Raw genomic sequence first — 21,417 nt, 5'->3', positions numbered from 1 at the left:
TTGTACTTTATGTTTTCCGTAACGTAGAACTGCAGAGATGTCGGGAACACAAGCAACTGATATTGTGTCTCACATTAACTGTCACCAATGTAATGTTCTGCAAAATTGCCAAATTAGTGAGTAGTACAATACATGGAAATACTTCAAGTACAAAGATGGTATATTTGTACAGTACATTAGTATGTTTAACAATGTATGCATAAATGCCAACTCTCCACAAGGGGGAGCTATTAGTAGGAAAGTGAATGTACTTTGCGCTAAAATAATAGTGCCCTCTCATAGTTGTTATTCTAGTCTAATGAGGATTTGAAATGACAATTTCCAGCAAATGAATGCTGTTTTGTTATAGGTGCTTCAATACTTGCATAATTATATGAAAAAATATAAAATCTTGTCGTTCTTGCATTGCAACCTCGATCCACAACATTCAGAGGAGAAACAGAAGTCGTATTTGGATGGGCTTAAATGTACATGGAGTCTTGGGATAATTTCTTCTTTTACAGATGCTCCCAAATTATTTTAGTTCCACCCAGATTGCTCCAGACAGCGTTTTCCTTTCACCTCGCCTCACAAAAAAACACAAATTAAGTACTCTTTCAGTTTCCTACTCACCGGTACTCTGCTCATTTTAGTCCCACCCAGATACAGGACGGACGGACTGACGGACTGACTCACTCACTCACTCACTCACACACACACACACACACACACACACACACACACACAATCATTTGGGAAAGCATTAGCAGGTAGAAACTAAAAAAGTACAAACTAAAAAAGCCTATAAGAGAAGCAAGATTTCATGAGCTGAGAGATGAGATCCAGGTCTAAAGAAATTCTAGCTTAAAACGCATGCCTCCTGTAGGATTAATTTATTGGAGCACAACAGTCTTGGAGTAATTCCATCAATTCAAGATATTTCAGCACAAAACAAGGTACAAAAACATTGTTCACACAGAATACCAGTTATGGCTTTCTCTTTGTCTGCTGCATGCCATATTTCTCCTTCTCCTTTTATAAAATATATATTTTCATCATTTCTTTGTATGTACAAACTGTAAATTATATACACAAGACTACACAAGGACACAAAATTTCACATATACATTATAATACTATGCATATACAGTGGCTATCTACTCTGTACAATATAATAATATTTCAAACTGCTTTGCCTTTCTCTAACTATCATTCATACACATACATCTGTACACCTTAAATTCACATCATCAGTTTCTGCTGCTGGTTGACACACAGAGGTCCTCGACTCCAGAGTTTGAATCCAGTGTCCAGTCCTGGATTTTGTAATTACTGAAAGTTAATTGAACTCATTGGCCACATAGTGACATACCTACCAGTGACTACAAAATCCAGGACTGGAAACTGGATTTAAACTCCAGAGCAGAAAACCTCTACTTTCGGGTAAAAGTGTTTTAGGGATTCTTGCTCTCTCTGTCTCTCAGTTACACTTAGCACGGAGCTGAAGGACTCTGTGGCTGAGGCTGGCTCTCCATGGCTTCACTAAACTCTTTGTGTTGACCAGAAGACGACCTTTTTTTACATTCTCGTGCCCAGCAACAAGATACTCTTCCCCTACAGTAAGACAGGAGAAAATACTGTAGACCATTCTAATAACAGTACAAAACATCTTAGCCCACCAAAATAACATGCATTTAAAGATATTTATCTGGGCAGTATCGCTTAGCTGCTTGGTGAAACATGGTAACTGAGGGACACTGAGCTACAAAGATAGTGTCTTAAGGGTTCTTCAGTAAAGACAACAGTTCTATAATAGAATGATAAACACTCAAAGAGCCATTTTCATGCTTAATAGGTTCTTTGCATTGTGAAACTTTTTTTCAGATTGATGGAGAACTTGTTGCATAAGTTCTAAATAGAGCCTTTTTTCAAAATGGCTCTATATAGCACCAAAAAGGGTATAATGTGAAGCTTGTAACAATAGAGGTACTCATGTGTTCATTTAGCCCACACAGTGTGAGCTGCAGATATAAAAAGCCTTAACAATTATGGAATTCCCCTTCAAACTAACAACATAAAAAATATTTTTTTGTTGACTTCATTCATTTCCTCATATTTCCTCCAGGCAGCCCAGTATCTGTAGTTACTACCCTGCTTTCGGTAATAAATCTTTCATTAAATTAAGTCAGGTGTACCACGCAATGTCTGGTTTTACAAGCAAAAACACACAGACACTGCCCAGATACATATTTCTTAACCATTTTCTTGTCTGGTGTAGGACGTTTGCACAATACTTCATCTTAAATACCTCATGTTGTGGTTGAGTGTGTTATTATGCTCACCCGGGTACAGCACAGGGCAGGTACAGCCTCGTGAGGTCCAAGACTCTGGATACAGTGTAAGCGTTCCTTGTGTGAGCCTGAGGATGGATCTGCTCCACAGCACCTTCAGAACTTTCACATCCACCTCGGCATGAGAGCCCTTATCATGGGCTGCTAACACTTTCACCTTCAGAGCTAAACACACACACACACACACACACACACACACACACACACACACACACAAGATGCAGGCCTAAGAAACTTTACTTTGTTTATGTGCCTACCGTAAAGAATAATTCAAATTAACACAAATGTTCTTAACCAGCCAAGACATCTTTTGTGGTTGAAGTTTGCTTCTTTAGTTTTGCACTGTGCAAAATTACAAGCAAAAATTAATGCCACATTTTTATAGATAACAATACATCACACATAAAGTCTATTTGAAATTACTTAACAACTTGTCTCAATTAATTGTATCATGATTTAAGCACACAGCTTGCCATATGCTAATTAGTTCATTAAACACAGGGCTTAATTTATGCCAAAAAACAAACAAACAAACAAACAAAAAACACAGATCTGTGTCTGGTCCCCAAGTTAGATCCAGCAGCTACTGTAGTTGATCTGGCACCTTGTTCACATATTACACACATTCATACAATGATCAGTAGAGATGTTTCAAGAACAATCACAATACTATTTCCTACAAACAACTCAATACATAGAACACAAAACAATTGTAAAACAAAACTGAAAGCAGAATGCCAGGTCACCTTGTGCCATGGCATGCAAAACTTTCACTTTTAACTCCTTTTCAGGCACAGCCAATGGCAGAAACGGTCATCAAAAGCAACACAGACACTATTGAACTCTCACAAATGTGCCACTACTGCTGTGACAGTCCATCCCTCAAAAGACTTTACAAATGCTGAGCTAAACCACTGGCTTGTGACAGTGATTTATTAATTACTCAGCATTAGAACCTGTTTAGTTTTAGGAATCCCATGTAACATCAGGTACTGCCAACCAATCATCAAGCACGAATAAACCACTGGTTTGAACATGCTTCAAAAATGGCACATAGAAAGAAAAAAAAAACAATCCAAATAAAACTGAACTTACTGCCCTCAGTTATACTGCTTGCTGTGTGCACAAGATAGAAAAAAGCTACATGGAATAAATTTATATGCATCACTTTTTATGCAACAAACCTAAGTGGTTTTCAGATGCTACACTCATCATTTAGTTCTAATTATATGAGTATGGTCAATGCTCGAGAACCTTGTTAACACACTAATTAGAGGTCATTTTCATATTGTGGGCAAATCTTACACTGAATTTATCACTTACAAATGAAACCCTTTATATACATTTCCATTATTTGTTAGAGTAATCTCATTGCTGCAGTGCAAAACTGTAAATCCCTTGTAAAACCATTCATCCTTGGCTACCTGTGGGTTAAAAAAGAACTGTTTAAATTCAATTTACTTTTTTGTCACATTATTTCCCTAATGTATTAGGTGATGCTATCTAAATTTGTCTGATTTCAATAATTCAGGTGACCACATTCAATGTAGACAGTATCAAGAACTGATTCCACATAATTTTCTCAGTTCCAAAATTAATGTATGTGCAACTTCTCTGCATGTACTGTTATGCGTTTATTTAAAAATAATTAACCGCAAATTAGTTTTGGTTGAACATGAGTCAAAATATTGACAAGATTGACACAGCTACACTATATATTTTCACAAAGGTATTGGGCCACCCCTCCTAATTATTGAATGAAGGTGCTTCAGCCACACCCACTGCTAACAGGTGGATAAAATTAAACACATAGCCTTGCAGTCTTGTTAGAGTAACACTGGCAGTAGAATGGGTCATATCAATGAGTTCAGTGACTTTAGTCAGTTTGTGAAATTGCTGTCCTGCTAGATCTGCCCAGAGAACTGTAAGTGCTATAATGTGAAGTGGAAGCACCTAAGAGCAACAACAGCTCAGCCACGAAGCAGTAGACCACGTAAGGTCACTTTCTTGTGTAATTCCAAAATTCTTGGCTTTTCACAACATATGTCCAAGGCTTAGGCTTGTGCTGTGACAATACACAGTCTTAAAATGTGCTCATGCTTGCCTGAACAGGGATGGCTGTAGCTGGAGCTGAAACACATCATAGTCACCTGGAGAAGGCTTGACTGCAATGCTCCAAGCATTATGGCGCAAAATTGATAAGCGCTTGAGTGTGTTTGTCTGTGTTGCAGTGAGTCAGAGTTTGCCTGAGAGCTCTGGTACTAACCATAAGAATACTTCATGGTGCAGAAGAGTTTGCTGTTTCCTAGGGACTGCTGTTTACATACACATTTCTCTGCAGAGAGGAAAAAAAACAACAGCAATTATCATAATGGCTGTCAGTTTAGATCTGTTGTCAAGACAATATAAAACAGACATGACATTTAAGTGGCACATACCTCACCCAAACAAATCCAACAAACTGCAGGGAAATAAGATAGCACTGTTCTTAGTCAGAACTCCATACCTGGAACAGTTAGGGCAGAGAATAGTTCCTCCACTCGGAATAAGGTGCTGCTCTGATCAACATCTGGCCTGTACACACATCAATTAAAATGTTAAATTTGAAGCATAAGATTAATCCAAAATATCACTCCAACATAGTATTAGGTGTTGACCTGATTGGGACTTGATTTCATGTCCATATAAGATACTCATTATATTTTTGGCATTCTGCTTATAAATACACACAAACAGACACCAACTAACCCTGCAACGCAGTCTCCAGTGTAGGGATCACAGTCGCCTGCACAGTGGCAGGGTCTGCAACCATAGTCACTGAAACCCCAGTATCCAGGCTTGCACTGGTCACAGAGTGGGCTGGCCACACCTGGTTTACAGGTACATTTACCATTACTGGGGTTACAGTTCACAGCACCAACTCGGTGGCAAGCACAAGCTGTGGAAAAACAAACAAAATATACACATTTATATAGACAGACATATATGCAAACATATTGTTGATGTCAGAACAAAACCCCCATCTCTCCAAAATTGTAACTTTACAGGACAAGGGAAAAAAAACTTCCTTAACTTGTAATAGAAGCTAATGTAACAATACTTAAATCTGGACCATTTCTACTGGTCTGTTCATGAAATTTTAATGTAAGTCAAAAAGTAACTTTAAAAGAAAAAAGTAAAGTTTTCAAGTTATTAAAAAAAAAGAAAAACAGAAAAACAAGATAAAAATGACAGTGTGAAAGTAAAATATATCCGTATAGCAATGTTGTAGTCAAGACTACCATCTATACCAAGCAAGTACTGGGTTTTAATGGTCCTGTACAAGAAGATAAACTATGATTTATGGCAAGTTTAATATCTCCATTAAGTCATGATGACATTAAGTCATCTAAATTCAATTAAAAGAAGTAAAAATCTAATCTAAACAACACTGTTACTGTTAGCCAATGAAAAAGGTGCAATATGCTCATTCTTCACAATCTGTCAGCTGTCTGGCATGAAAACAGTAGCGCATGAGTCAACTTCCCAGCATCTTGCGGCGCCTAACTCAGTGTTCCTGAGATGAAAGAAGGAAGCCTTAGTGTGTGAAACAAGTTTGATTCAATACATGATTTAAAACTCAGGCCACAGTCCAGGATAACATAATAATAATTCCTCACCTCACGTTCATGTGTACAAACTTGTCTTAGTTAAGGCACATTTTTGTGATGCCTTGCTTCAACAGCCTACTTCAGATCAACAGGATCCCAGGACTCTGACCGAACCATTCTTAAAGTCACTTAGTTCATGTGCCTGGTCAGGATTTATCATATATCATTTAAAAGACAACATTCTTTTTTCCTGGCATGTTTCATGACAATGTAATGACTCAGAAGTCATTTTAGAGACAGGCAAATTTTTGATTGTCACCATGTGACAGTGAGTAAACATAATATAAACAGACAACATCACGTTCCACCTTCTTTCCCCACCCATCAGTGAACAAAACATTTTATTAGCTAAGAGAATGTCCATAATATCATGTTTTACTCAGAAATATGCCACGCTACAGAAGGACGATGTGTTATACTCTTCAATTCACATTGACTTTGGGCCTGTTTCAGCAGAAAATGCTGGATCAGATATCAAAGGGGGAAAACTTAATCTGATTCAGTCCTGTAACAAATCTATCCTAAAACAGCACGCACTAACATTGTCTGATGTGTTGTTGTCAGCTGTATATTTCCTCTTGTGGGACAGGAGAGTGTTAGTGTACTTTTGTGCACAATACCTATTTTTTAATGCTCATCCTGAAGTTAAAATGAAATGTTGTAATATTTTTTGAAGAAAAAATATTGGCCCTATTGGCCCTATTGGCCAACACTGTAGGTTTCAATATCAGTGTTTGAAAACAAATTGTGGTATTGTGCCAGCTTCATATATATATATATATATATATATATATACACACATAAGTTCTCTTGAGTCAGTTTGTATTTTGCGTCATTAACATGCTCCTTGACCCAGCTTCATTTGAGCTTTAGATCATAAATGATTCTGATATGAACCCCAACATTCATTATTATCTCCTGATACAACCTAAAATTCATCGCCCCCTTAGTACTTGCAAGTCATCCAGCACACGAGCAACACAGTCCCACACCTTTAAACTCCCACTGCCATCCCTCACAATTAGAGTGAGGTTTGATGTTGGAATGCAGTGTTTTGGTTTTCTACAAAATGTAGTGCTGTGTACATTTACCAAACATTTAAACTTCTGTCTACACAACATTGTACAATGTCCATAGAGTACTGCAGAATATCTAGGAGGTAATATTGAAATGGCCAGCAGGTTTCCTCAAGAATTCTGCTTGACTGTGAAAGGACTCATGAGTCATGAGTGTTTAGAAATTCTTTTGTAACCGTTTCCAGTAACATGAGCTTCAACATCTCTTCTTCAGCAGATCTCTAAAATCTCTAGATTAGATAACATTGCATTGTAACAGAATTCTGTTGTTACATGCTTTTTTCACCAGTGACTCTACCTATTTAAACTACTGGCTCAGTAAATATATCTCAGTGTCAAATGTGTTTGTTGTTTGTTAAAGAAGTCTTTATTTAGTATTACAACTTTGATGAAGATGCATCACAATTTATGCAGAAGGCATTCGTCGCAGATCATTTCAAAGAGTTCACAAATTTCCTCACAATTTTACCTGTGTGTCAGTGGCATGTATATGTGAGCTGACATTTCAGTTCTAGATAATTTGACCCAAAGGCATCATGATTTTGTGGAACACTATACAGTATAACATGGCAGCATACGGTCTTCCAGATAAACAAAGGTTAAAGCACTTGAAGGCCAGTATTAACTTACTCACCAATTCTAGAAAGAACAATATACACACACACACACACACACACACACACACACACACACACACACTGTCTAAGCCACTTATCCATCTGGGTGGCAGGGGGAGCTGGAACCTAGTGTCAAAAACTGCACTCCAGCACTACAAGCGCTGCCCCATTGTTCTTATTTACGTTTACATTTACAGCATTTAGCAGACGCTCTTATCCAGAGTGACTTACAAGAAGTGCTTTGTCAATCTAGAGAAAGTATCTTTGCTAGCTACCAATAGCTTAGAGAAAAGACAGTCCTGAGCTCAGATACTGCTAGAAACAAAATGTCACTGCGGACACAGAGAGAAAAAGGAACAGAGTTGAACGCAGAACTCTGTGCCATTCAATGCAATACAATAAACTACAATACACAGTGCAATACAATAAAATATAAGTGCAGCTTATATTATCAGTATTAGGTTTCTGATCATTAACTACTTTTAATACTTCACTATGACCTCTACTAAAACCTGAATGAAAATTTCCATGGATACCATTTACACTTGGGAAATTGTTTAGCTATGTAAATACTGTTTTCATAGTATTTAAGTAGAAAATTCACCTGAAATGGCTTAAAAATCCTTTGATCTAGATTCTGTTTTCCTTTTAAGCAGAGGTATGACCACAGTGCTTTTGAGTACATAATTTAAAGCATCCAGAACATGGCCAATGAGGCTATCAAAGCTCTAAATAAAAATGTTGGACCAGGATCTTGTAAGATCAACACAGACCCATTTCACTAAATTTAATGAAGATATCCAGTAAATATGCAAGCTATATACATATAACTCCTCGGTAGCTCGCCGTGATCGTATAGTGGTTAGTACTCTGCGTTGTGGCTGCAGCAACCCCGGTTCGAATCCGGGTCACGGCAAACACTACAAGAGGCGGTTGACTTTGGGCAGTTGTGGGCAGGAGGTTAAGGAACTGGCCCTGTGACCGGAAGGTTGCCGGTTAGATCCCCAGCACCGACAGTCCATGACTGAGGTGTCCTTGAGCAAGACACCTAACCCCTCCCAATTGTTCCCCGGGCACCATGGATAGGGCTGCCCACTGCTCCGGGCAAGTATGCTCACTGCCACCTAGTGTGTGTGTTCACTAGTGCGTATGTGGTGTTTCACTTCACAGATGGGTTAAATGCAGAGGTGGAATTTCACCATTTGTGGGATTAAAAAAAGTATCACTCAACTTATTCTTTGTATTTTTTCAGAAAACACCACAAAGTCAATATATGTTGGAAGAGATGCTTCTGTAACCTAACTGTCCCATTAGGGGGAAGTTTAAAGCCTGGCTGATGGTTATAAATAATATCGTACACTTATTTTCATATTCAATATTCATTTAGAGTATGGATGCTCAATCCTAGTCCTGGAGATCTGCCACCCTGCAAAGTGTAGCTCAAAACCTGATCAAACACACCTGATCCAGATAAAGATGGCCTTTACGGGCATATGAATATACCAGACCGGTGTGCTGGATCTGAACTCTTGAAAGTGATACATTTCCAAGACCAGGATTGAGCACCCCTGATCTTTCAATGAGAACTGGTTTATTACAGAAATATACATACTTCTTATGTAATTCTTCATGTACTGTAATCAGATTTTTTCAGGTTTGATTAGCTGAAAACAGTAAGAAAAGAAATTAAAATTCAAGTTTAACAATGGCCTTGAGGCCAAGACTAGTATCAAGAACTAAAGCTCTGTCAGACAATACAGGTAATGCACATATCAAGCCACTGAGTGAACAAGTACTCATCTTAATGGCTGCTTTGATGGGAAATGAAGTGTCTATGACTTTTGCACAGTACTGTATTTGCATAAGACAGGCGTCGGAGCACATAAGCATGAAGAAAAGAACATTTCAGAAAGCTGTCCAGATGAGATTGATGCTTTGGCTATGAAGTCAGGTAGCGCAAGAGTAGTGTGTCAATGTATGTGATGATTAATCTGTCTGCTATCCCTCCACACACACACACATCCATACACAGCCAAAGGCCCATCAGTGCTCTTGTTATTCTGCATGTCTCAGCTCGTTATAAGAGCCATCAGCATTCCGAGCTGAAATAGAGCACCACGGCAAACAGCCCTGTGTGTGTGTGTGTGTGTGATAATACCAAACTTCATGAATAAATATTTAAAGACAAACACACGCAGTCACCTCTGAATGAGTTTGAAAAACGAAAGGGAGATCAGAGAGGGAACTGAAGAAGAAAAAACGACAGATTTAAACCTTTAAAGAAGCTTTTCAAAATCAGAGTTTAATAGCTTCCAGCAGCTCCAAGACACACTGACACACTCTGCTTTCATTTACTAAGAGTTGCTTTCATAGGTATCAACCCATATGATTTAACCATATACAATCTGATTTGTTGCAGTTTTGGAGATATACAGCCATATGAGGCTATGATAAGGTCAATAGCTCTGTCATGCTGAGATCTGTTTTCAGACTTACTGGCCTAAACAGTAATCTTATCACACTGCAGGTGGTGGAGCTTGAGCAGGTATACTGCATTATATATAATTATTTTTCATGTGGGTGCTGAACATGAACAAAACAGATTTTGCCTCACAGGAGAAACAAGCCAAGATACCAGAATTTTAAAATTATTGTGCTGTAATAATCAGATCATCATCGATTCAATCATCAAAGACTATTCTGTCAGAACACAACCTGACTCTGCTCATTTTCTCTCTCCTTCTCCCTCTCTCTCTCACACTCACTCACACACACACACACACACACACACACATTTCTTCTGACTGTGGTGTCTTCAACTATGTGAGACTGTTAAATACAGCAAAAAAAAAAAAGATTATCAGGGGGAAACATCAGTAAAGACAATTAAAATTGCAATGTAGACATGTTATATTTAGGTTTCAGTAAAATTATACAGCTTTGAGACTGTGACTACAAGGCTGTCTCTAGACTGCCATACTGCAATCGATTACATTTAAGTCAACAAGTTATGATTATAAGAGCGTGTGAGTTTGTCTTACGTGTGCAGGAGTCTGAGGCTGTTGGTGCTCTGTCTGGATGTCTGTAGAAGCCTCTCTGGCACTGCTGGCAGCGTTGACCCTCTGTATTGTGCAGGCAGTGACACACACCCCCAGTACGCTGACCAGAGCGCAGCCACACACTCACATCAAAGTGACAGCTCTCTGCATGACCATTACACTTACACACTACACACACAAAATACACATACAGTACATATTAGTACAAGTTTAGCTTTAACATAAACAAGGATACAAAATTATTTTGCTGATGGAAAGAAAGAAAGAAAGAAAGAAAGAAAGAAGGGAGGGAGGAAAAAGGACAGAAGAAAGGAAGAAAGAAAGAAAAAAGAACAAAAGAAAGAAAGAAGGAAAACATGGAGACAGGGAGGAATAAGGAAGACTAGAAGGAAAGAAGGAAAAAAAATAAATAAAGAAGGTAGTAAGGACGAAAGAAAGAAAACAGAAAGGACCTGTGCAGCACTCTGTTGTAGTCATTGGTCTGAGAGAAAGTCTGTAGAAGCCTGTCTGGTACAGCTGGCAGAATGTATTGCGTATGAAAAGAAAGAAAGAAAAAATAAGATATGCAGGAAAGGGAGAAAGAAAGAAAAAAAGAAGATTAAGAAACTTACTAGCACATTGGTGAGATTCCCCAGTTAGGCTGTTAGCTGGTTTCCAGGGCCGGTCGTTATAAAGACGGTTACATCTCTCGCAGTGGTCACCTGCTGTGTGATGTCGACACACACATTTGCCGTGCACCTGAGGAGGAAAGACACAGAACAGTGAAACTAACTCTCTTTTTTGACCAATGCAGAGGTAGTCGTCCCTACATTGTTAAAGGGAGAGCATGTTAAAACCTTAAACTCTATGATTATTATTAAAGATGGTACAGAGCGAACACCATGTAACTGGTCAATACCAGCAGAAAATGAGGGAGAGGGGATCTGATCCAATCCTGTAACAACCCTATTCCAAAACAGCACCCACTTATGTGAGATGTGATATTACTAGTTGCATATTTCATCCTGTGGGTTAGTAGAGTGTTTGAGTAGCTTAAGAGTGATTATTTTAAATGTTCATCTTAAGTGAAGTGCTTTAACTGAAAATAACTCATTTTAAAGGTATTGCAGTTTTTAAAGAAAAAGCATTGAATCAGTATTGGCCAATTCTCAAGGCTTAAATGGCGATATCGGAAAAGACAAAATGGTATTAAGCCATCTCTATTTATGTTTCATTTATTCATATTAAGACTTTTTCTTTATCCAGTCACTATTATCCAATATGTACTATGAATTATTACATTGCTATTATGAATTATTCAGCAACCATTACTAAAGTAATACACAAGGTATGTAGCTCCTTCACGTGAGGAACTTAAGTGTGGATCCACAAAAACAATTCCATCACATTCAGCATTTGGTTCCTCTTTGGGTGTTCTGAAAACCAGCTCAGCGCAGAAGTGCAGTCTCCACTACCTTCACATGCTTTTTCTTTCTTCGGTCACTCATTTGACTTCTCACTTCTAAACACTCCACTACATGCTGCTCAGTCCATCCAAACAACACATCTAAATCCATGGCCAGTATACTACCATACTTTGTCTCAACTACCCAAAGCAAGAAGCCCATGTTTTGTTTTCCATACAATCTGAATTTAACAACGCAGTCACAAAAACACAAAACAAAAAAGAGGGAAGGATACTGAGAGCAATTGGTAGAGTTCAAAATAACCAGCATCAGAGTGACTTTAACTTCATATGAATTAAAATAATACATACACTATCCACCCTGATAATCCAAACTTTCCTGCAGAGTGTACAGAGAATGTGTGTGTGTAAGGATGCACCATTCCGAATTTTCTTCTCCCAATTCCCACACCTGAATTCAGGATATTGGTTGATATTGAGTTGTGTAATGCTAAAAAAATCACCTGGTTGACTGACAACAGGTCAAGAACATGATTGGGTGTAAAAAAATCATCCCAGAAAGGCTTTCAGAAGTAAAGGTAAAGTGCAGTTCACCATTCTGTAAAATAGTCAAATAGTGCAACAATTCAAGAACTACATTTCTCAACTAAAAAAAAGCAAAGAACTTCATTCTTAATGCTTTTCATCATCTACGGTACATAATATAATTTAAAGATTCAGAGAATCTGGAGAAATCTCTGTATGCAAGGAACAAGGCCAAAAAAGTATTTGCTGGCTCTGATCTTTGGGCAATGCATTAAAAACAGACATGATTCTGCAGTGGAAATCACTGCATGGGCTCAGAAACACTTCTGAAAACCACTGTCTGTGAAAACAGTTTGTCGCTGGATCCACAAAGGCAAGTTAAAAGTCTTAAAAAAAGAAACCAAATATAAAGAGGACCCAGAAATCCTGCCACCTTCGCTGGGCTTGAGCTCATTTAAAATGGACTGAGGTGAAGTGGAAAAGTGTCCTGTAGTCCGACAAATCAACTTCAATTTGAAATTATTTTTTTAAATCGTGGACACTGTGTCCTCCGGGCAAAAGACCACTCAGCTTGTTAACAGTGCACAGTTCAAAAGCCAGTATTCATAGGTGGGTATTAGTGTGCATGGTATGGGTGACCTGCACATCTGTGAAGGCACCATTAATACCGAATGATGTATGCAGGTTTTGGCAACATATGCTGCCATCCAGACAGCTTCTCTTTCAGGGAAGGCTTTGCTTATTTCATCAAAACAGTGTCAAACCACATTCTGCATGTATTACAAGAGCATTGCTCCACATTAAAATTGTCCGGGTGCTAAACTGACCTGCCTGCAGTCCGGATAACATTTGGCGCATTATGAAATGAAAAAAAAAATAAAAAAATAAAAAAACAAGGAAAAAGGAGAAAAAAGGAGACCGTACTGAGAAGTCCTATATCAAACAAGAAAGGGATAACATAGCACTCAAAACTACAGCAGTTGGTCTGCTCATTTACAAAGTGTTGTTAAAGAGGAGGTGATGAAACACAGTGATAAACATGCCCCTGTCCCAACTTTTTTGGAATGTGTTGTTGGCATCAAACTCAAAATGGGCATATATTTTTCATAAAACAATAAAATTTCTCAGTTTCAATGTATGTAAATGTATGAAGGACAAACAGATCTGGTTTAGAACTGTCTTGTTTACCACAATAGCATTATTTTGAAAACACAATTCATTTTTCCTGCAGAGAAATCTGCTTAGACTCAGAAAACGTAATAGGGCATAACGGCAACTACAGAATGACACATGACTTCAGAGGTCCATGACAGGCCTATCACAATTATTACATAAGAAACTGATTGCAATTTTTTTCAGAGCTTTCACAATCATATATTTACATGGCAACAACCAGAGAAAGTTAATTTCAGCTTAGTTTCATAAATGGGGGGAAACCAAGCGGGGAAGCCTGTCAAAAAGATTCCAGTTAATGTCTTCACGTTACCTGTTAATACATTGCATGAATTGTGGAGGGATGTAGAATTAAGCTAGCTAAAAGCCATTGTTAATGCTAGCTAAAGCTACATTCACAAACAAGAACCCTATCTGCTCATTTTAACGGCTGGCTGACATGAACCAGTTCACTATGTCACACATACACCAGGGATTTTTGTAAAATTCATTTTTAATATTTCATTTTCTAACGTAAGAACAGCCATGGTCTCAGAAAAAGCCTTTCCTGAGCGTGCTGTTGGCCCCACACTGATGGGATGGTTGACAGGTTGGGAAGTCCATAAAAATTAAAATGTAAATGGTCTGCATTTTTAAAGACACTGCCACAGAATGAGCACAGTAGGAAGCAAAGTAGTTGCACAGAGGACAGGCACTGTGTCCTTATTGTATTTGAACTTTGCCTACTTTCTAGCTTTCTAGCTTTCTCTTAGATATTAAAATTTCAAAAATATTAGAGAATGAACACACATGTAAACCTGGTAAATTCACAAATTACATTACAGGACATCCTCTGATAAAATGAATCCACCTCCAACAGGGCTTATGCCAATCTTCTCTATTTTAGAGCAACTGCGTCTGAGAAATAATTTATTATATACATGTATATTATTAGCAGTAATATAACTAATTTTAACTAATCATCATATATTTAGAAATCTTTAATACAAATACTTTACGCCTGTGATATGAGCATGTGTAAGTGTGTGTTTGAGTGTTCAGTGTGATGTAGGATGTGTTTGTTTTGTCTAAATTTTTAGATCAAAAAGTTGGACCCTCCCTTTCTCCAGTGTTTCTATGTCTGATTACAGAGGGAAAACAACAGCAGAGTGAATTAGGAGAAAGCGGCACACAATAAGGCCCTTTCTGTTTTCTCTGCATTTTTTATCTGCAACGTCCCTGTTTACCTCCTTCCTGTCTGACTTTCCTGTCCTCTAATCTTAGGCCTGCTATCAAAAGTTTGGATTTACTGTTATGCCACCACAGAGAGAGGCATGCTGCATAACAAACACTTATATTTACATACTTACATAATGTACATGTGGCGAGGGAAAGCAAGAAAGGAGAAAGAGAGAGTATGAGAGAAAGAAAGACAGAATGGCAGGCAAACAGGCCAAGCACAACACACTGCAATGCAGTCCTTTTAGAAGAGTAAACGCACTCTCATTAAAAACAGGTTAGTCATTCATGAGCAAACACCTGCAGTTTCCTTATACAGCACTGTAATGTATTTGATAGGGGAGAGTTGTAATGTGTGGTAAGTCACAACACCCTCAGTGGATATGGTCAACTGATATGGTGTAAATAACAGTTTCTCTAGTTTAATTTGATGTGTAAAATATATCGCTGTTGTCGGAAGAAAACCTTGTATCTCCAAAAAGGTAAGCTTTAAAGGAGAAGGAAAAAACCTTACTTTCAATGTAAGTCAATGGAACCAGAATTTTTTCCACATCATTTTGGGCCATTTCCTTTGGTCCATTCATCATGAAATGTACACACAATGTAAAGGACAACTGGTACTTCCAAATTATTTAAAAACGTAAAAATGGTAAAAATGGAGATACAAGGTTTTCTTCCGACAGCAGCGATATGCTAGTTTTAAACAGTACTCCTAGTGAAAAACAGCCTTTAAGTTATTCACTGTTCAGTGTCAGACAAAAAGCAGAATACATATGTAACCAAAAATGAATACTAAATATAATATCAAATGTTTCAGTACATAGTCAGTTCTCCTTTTGCCATTATTACAGCTTCTGTTCCTTTTGGAAAACTTTTACTATTGTTTAGTTTCTCAAAGAAATCTGCAGGAATCATTTTTCAGTCTTAGAAGTTGGCTGCATTTTCTGATTCTCCCAATAATGTAACCTTAACACATCTGATGATGTTAAGGGTTGGACTCTGGGGTGGATTTGTACATGTTCTCTGCAATGGATTCTTGACAGCTACACATCCTTTTAGACCCACAGCGTGGTGGTCTATCAGGTGTTGCATGGTTGTTTGGAACTCTTTTTCTCTAGATCTAAATAATTATTAACATGATAAAAAAATCTAGCAAAGCCATGACTCATGTAAACCCAACACAATGTAGTGGGACTATCCAAAGAACAACAAGCCCACTCACATTTCTTACACACACCTACGCAAGTAAGATAAACAATAAGTGTTAATGAAAATGTGGCTTCATCCAATGTCACGTACAGCTTCTTTCACTCCTAAACTAACATATGCACAGGTATGCACTGCTATATGTTTAAACTGCGTTGGTGCAGAAGGACAGGTTCAATCAGAGCTTTCCCTGTTTTTTTTTTCCTGCTTTGAATTCAAGAAATAAAATAAATGAAATAAAAATAAAGACACAATTAAAAAACATTTTTCACAAATGTATCTCAGAACACAGAACTGTGTTTGGCAGAAACTCGCTTTTTCATAAATATGGACATCTTACATACAAGCTTGATATGCACCTGAATCTGCATCAAAAATCCACCATGTTCCTATGTTTCCTGTGCAAAAAACAATTTCATACCAGGCAGCGATAAGTCCTGTGCATTGTGTGTTAAATACCTAATAGTGTCCAGAGATGCACATTCTCTCCACTCACCACGTGGTGGCCACGATGGCTTGTGAGTTGGTAGCCACTGGCAGGTACGCACTGGTCAGAATGTCCATGGCACAAGCAGGCCCCCTTCAGGATAAGGTCGTAGATGGCGTAGGGGGCAGTGGGGAGGCTGGCACTGCCCTCTTTCAGCTGGCATGGGCACTGCTGTGGCTGTAGAAGACGCATTCGAAAGTTGGTAATACCCAGCTCTGCACGGGCAGCTAAGCCATATGGGTCTAATGTGTCCCAGGGGGAGAGAGTGCGGTAGATTACCTACAGATACACACACAAACACACATACAAGTGATGAAAAGGCAGAATTCTCGTGTGTGTATATTTGGGCCTGACCAATTTGATAATTTTGTGACTAATACTGATACCAATTTAGAGAAATTCTTAACAATATATTTTTATATGGTGAAAACAGTAAACAGTACTTCACTGACTGATCAACTGTCAATTGCTAATTATATCTGTCAGATTTTGAAGATCCTATACCTTACATTTTGCCAAACACTCAATTATTTTTTTCATGACTGTTTTCAACCCTTCCTTTATCCTTCAAAATAAATGTTATTACTGCGCTTTTAAGACCGATGCACATAAATGTGCTTGGTACCACTTTAGTTGGAGGGGTCCTCTGTAGAAGATTACTAAACTCTTATCAGATTATCAGTAATACATCAACACATCAATGAAATGGCAGTAGTGAAGCATCTGCATACACTAAATAACCTTATAACTTCTGTGAAAATCAGCAGGGCTAAACACCTGTAGGCTGAATATGTGGATACACACAAATGCTTTGGTTTTTGTGACGACACAAAAACAGTTCATTCAAATTAAGCTGTTTTTGGAGCTTATTTTCTACATATAGACCATAAGGTCTGGGAGTGAAATGGATGTTTTGATACTTCAACAATGTTTACAACGTAAATCAAACTTATTTCAAAAATCAAGGAAAAATAGTCATTCCATGATATCGAGCCATAAATTGTAAAACCTCTTAAACTCAAACGAACAAAACAAAGACTCAACAAAACATAAAACAATGCATTACAAAATATTAACAGAAAACTTTAAAGTTAACCTTAAAACTTTACCTTAAAACAGATAAATAACTGAACTCTCAAACTAGGGTTTCCTCAGCACCCATTTCAGGCACTCTTCAAAATGATATTCACATATTAAAATAACATTTTCTTACAGAGCTTTTAAACAGACAAGATCCAAGCAACATCAACATTTTGTTTGTTTTATCAGACAAACCATAAATTGTGCCCCAGCATGGATGCACAGGCCCCTACCTCTCCGCCACTGCATGGTCGTGCTGATGAGTATTTCTCTGTGCACCTGCGGCCGTCCTCCGTCCCAAACTGCTCGCTGCAGTTTCGTGCGTATAGGCGTAGCGTGCTCCACGTCTGGCCAAAATCCCGGGAGCGTTCCAGCACCATGGCAGCCGGCCGGGGTGAGCGAAAGATTACAATCAGGTGAGTGAAGTAAAACTCCACCTCCAGGTCCAGCTGCAGAACCTCCGTGACAACACCTTGGGCAGACTGCCACCAGGTGGGCGGGCGTCTGAAGGGCGAGTCTGTCATCGCGCTGGGCAGGTGAGCCTGCTCGGCCACCATGGGGTCACACACCCCGCACTGCTGTACACAGCTATCTTCGTCGTAGTTACAGAAGTGCTCAGGTGAGGCAGAGCCACATTGGGTGTTGGTGCGCAGATGCCTCCCCACAGCCAGGTTGCCCATACGAGGATTACACACTCGATTTTCACAGCCTGATACACACACACATAAACACACAACATAACATAACAACAACTAACAATTACATGGATGTACATGCACTCCAACACTGCTTTTCAACCATAGAGTACTTCTGCTCTGCACATTTCAGTGTTCAGGAAGGACTTGTTAACCCTTCAAATGGCTATGCAACTGTATACAAAATTTTGGATTTTCCTAAAAATATGACACTCTGCAAATTTTAGTACACAATTTCTATTATTTGCTGATTGATTTCAACATGCTGGAGCTAAAACATAAAATGTAAAGCATGCCATAACTTTTGCACAGACCATATTTTATGTATTTAATTTTTCCCATTAAGTTAAATTCAAGAAATAAACAGTAACCGTGCACTTAAATGTGCTCTGTGGGAAATGTGTTAACTTATTTTCACTTAGAAAAATCAACAAAAACATTTGACCAGAGGCACCCAAACTTCAGCATGTGACTATATGGCACACTTAAAGAGATCACATGAAAACCAAACTTTCTTCACTTTTCTTACATTTACGAGCAACATACTGTTCACTCTGCAGTCCATTTTTGGAGACTGGTTTTCACAATGTCACAAAAACCAACACTCTTACATATAACCACCTGTTCAGCCTGCAGCAGTTTAGCTCCACACATTCATGCTGCAGTTACAAAAGGTGTTTCAGACCTCAGTGCCTTTATGAATGAGGCACAATACAGGGACAGCCTATCACAACAGAGGTCATTTACATAGAATAGTCTTGGCACAGTAGCCAAAACCTGTTTAATTCTGTGGGATAAAGAAAAGTTGAAAACTGGTAATATAAAAATGAACTATGAGCGTTTTTGGTATTTAAACCACACACATATTATACATGGACCTCAGGGAAAAATAAAATGCAAGGAAAATGTAGCACATGGGCCCTTCAAATACAACTCAGCCGGTGTGCACTGTAGTCCATGTAGTTAGTGGATGTTAAGCCTTGTAATATAGACATAATAAGTAATAAGTTTTAAGAGGCTGATTAGTTGTCAAGATTAGTCAGTTGTCATGCAGCATATTTGAGCACTGTATCAATTATGTCCATTATATCATGGCCATGAAACAGCAGTGATCCTCTTGGCAAGCAGTTTGTTTTTAGCTTTTTAATTGCATTTTGTTCAGTTCACTCACTCAGTTTCCAATCTGACAGTACTGTAACTGCAGTGCATGTCATTTGCAGGGTGTTTCAGATTGTTCTGAAAAGACAAGTCAAAATCAGTCCAAATTAAATACACACTTTTTATCTAGTTTCTGTCTCTGACAACGTTTACAACACAGTGTACGGTTCCTTTTGGTGTCATTTTTACAAATTAATAAAAGAAAAACTGAGCTAAGTAGACCACTCAATAGCACCATTAGGGTTGTTGGACATTCTTTAAGTACAGAATAGCAGCTCTTAGGAAGCCTGGGCTCATGAACTTTATTAAAGAGCCCATACCCTACATTTCTCTTGCATTTTTTTCAACTGAGGTCCACTTAAAATCCAGAAACAGTCACCAGTTCAACAAATTAGATGAACATATTCCATCATTCTTTATACCTTAGAACTGAACTGGCTTTTTTTCTTGCTGTTCTTTTAAAACTGACATGTAAATGAGATGTGCTTTGATTGGCTGTCCTTTGTCGTGTCTTATTCAAATAGCAGGCCTACCTGAAACACTCTTTACAACTGAAGAGTAAGTGGAAGTAGAAGTGGAAACTGTTGTCCACTGAAAAGGTGGATAAATATAAATGTGGTTTTTACTAATTTTTTTCCAACTTAGGTTCCATATAGAGACTGTGGACTCAACTGCATATTTTCAAACTTTAGCCATGTCTACACACTATGTCTATACATATGGAAAATATTAGACTTTATCAGTGTTAACCAGCACTAACACATGCTGCGCAGTTATTACAGACAAATCCCTCATGTTTAAGCCACTGGTGCGCAATGCTCAAACATTAAGACCGAATTCCAACAGCAGGTCTTCTCTGCGAGTGAATGTGCGCGGGTGGGTGTGTTTGAAGGAGCTGTTGTCGTTTTTCATCGCACCTGTACCTCGCAGGAACGCGGTTTAGGCACAAAAACACTGACCTGAACGCACCCAGTGAGGACCACCACAGACGAGCACCAGAAGCACAGTCCATCTGTCCATCATTCTCACCTCAGTACCTCAAGCCACAACTTAAAAAAACACCGGCGAGCGAGTTCTCTCGGGTCCAAAACAAGCGCCAGGCTCCAGCACTGCTGCGCTGCTGCGCCACAGTCGCTTACACGGCAAGTAGAAGCACGACCTCCTGCGCGTGGGGCTGCCAGGTGCAGCTCAATTCCAGCACTAACCAACACGAGCCGTTCACCTGCGCAGCTACAGCAGCCATTTGCCCGTTTGTTTACAATCCCACACGCACGGTGCGCTTTAGTCTTCTATTTCCGCCTGCCCCCTCCTCTCTCCCTCTCTCCCTCTCCCTCTCTCTCTCTCTCTCTCTCTCTCTCTCTCTCCAACGCGCGCACCGCAGGACCAGCTCTCCTCCACACTCCTGCTGAAATCTCTAGAAGCTCCGCGAGTCGGTGCGTGACTGACAGCACCGTGGACTTAGGCTCCGCCCCCTGACTACAGCGGGGCTGATTTAACGCCAATTTAAAGAGCCCACCTTCTCTTTTTTGCCTGAGATCCGCTTAGGACGCTTGTGTGAATTTACTTGCCAAAAACCTTCATAATTCATTTTACATGGCCCTGTTCCAACCTCCTTTTACATCTTAGAACTAAACAGGCTGTTTTTGCTACTGTGCAGCACTTAAATAACCTCATGATACGTGGCTGCTCCTCTGCCATCACTACTGGGGCGTTACACATCACAGGGGAAACACGAGTG

The 21,417-nt window shown here is 38.9% G+C and overlaps 1 protein-coding gene and 1 non-coding gene across 3 annotated transcripts; one reads left to right on the top strand and one right to left on the bottom strand.

Annotated features, from left to right (window-relative positions):
* Positions 1-843: 843 nt before the first annotated feature.
* ntn4 (netrin 4) lies at positions 844-21,071 on the bottom strand. 2 transcript variants are annotated; one of them, XM_017718834.2, is made up of 10 exons: positions 20,639-21,071; positions 18,060-18,535; positions 16,756-17,025; positions 11,344-11,470; positions 10,715-10,900; positions 5,079-5,268; positions 4,837-4,904; positions 4,597-4,665; positions 2,322-2,495; positions 844-1,593 (listed from the first exon to the last, which is right to left on the bottom strand). In XM_017718834.2, the coding sequence occupies exons 1-10, from the start codon at positions 20,700-20,702 to the stop codon at positions 1,460-1,462; spliced, it is 1,758 nt and encodes a 585-aa protein (XP_017574323.1). In that variant the 5' UTR covers positions 20,703-21,071; the 3' UTR covers positions 844-1,459. The 2 variants fall into 2 exon arrangements, with proteins under 2 accessions (XP_017574323.1, XP_017574324.1); XM_017718835.2 differs by lacking the exon at positions 20,639-21,071 and adding an exon at positions 19,693-19,757.
* Positions 8,518-8,589, top strand: trnah-gug. Its single transcript has one exon. It is a non-coding gene; the product is annotated as a tRNA-His (tRNA).
* Positions 21,072-21,417: the final 346 nt, after the last annotated feature.

Source organism: Pygocentrus nattereri, chromosome 2 (genome assembly GCF_015220715.1).
Source record: "Pygocentrus nattereri isolate fPygNat1 chromosome 2, fPygNat1.pri, whole genome shotgun sequence".
In the NCBI taxonomy this organism is placed as follows: Eukaryota; Metazoa; Chordata; class Actinopteri; order Characiformes; family Serrasalmidae; genus Pygocentrus; species Pygocentrus nattereri.
This window is presented reverse-complemented; position numbering and strand designations above follow the sequence as displayed.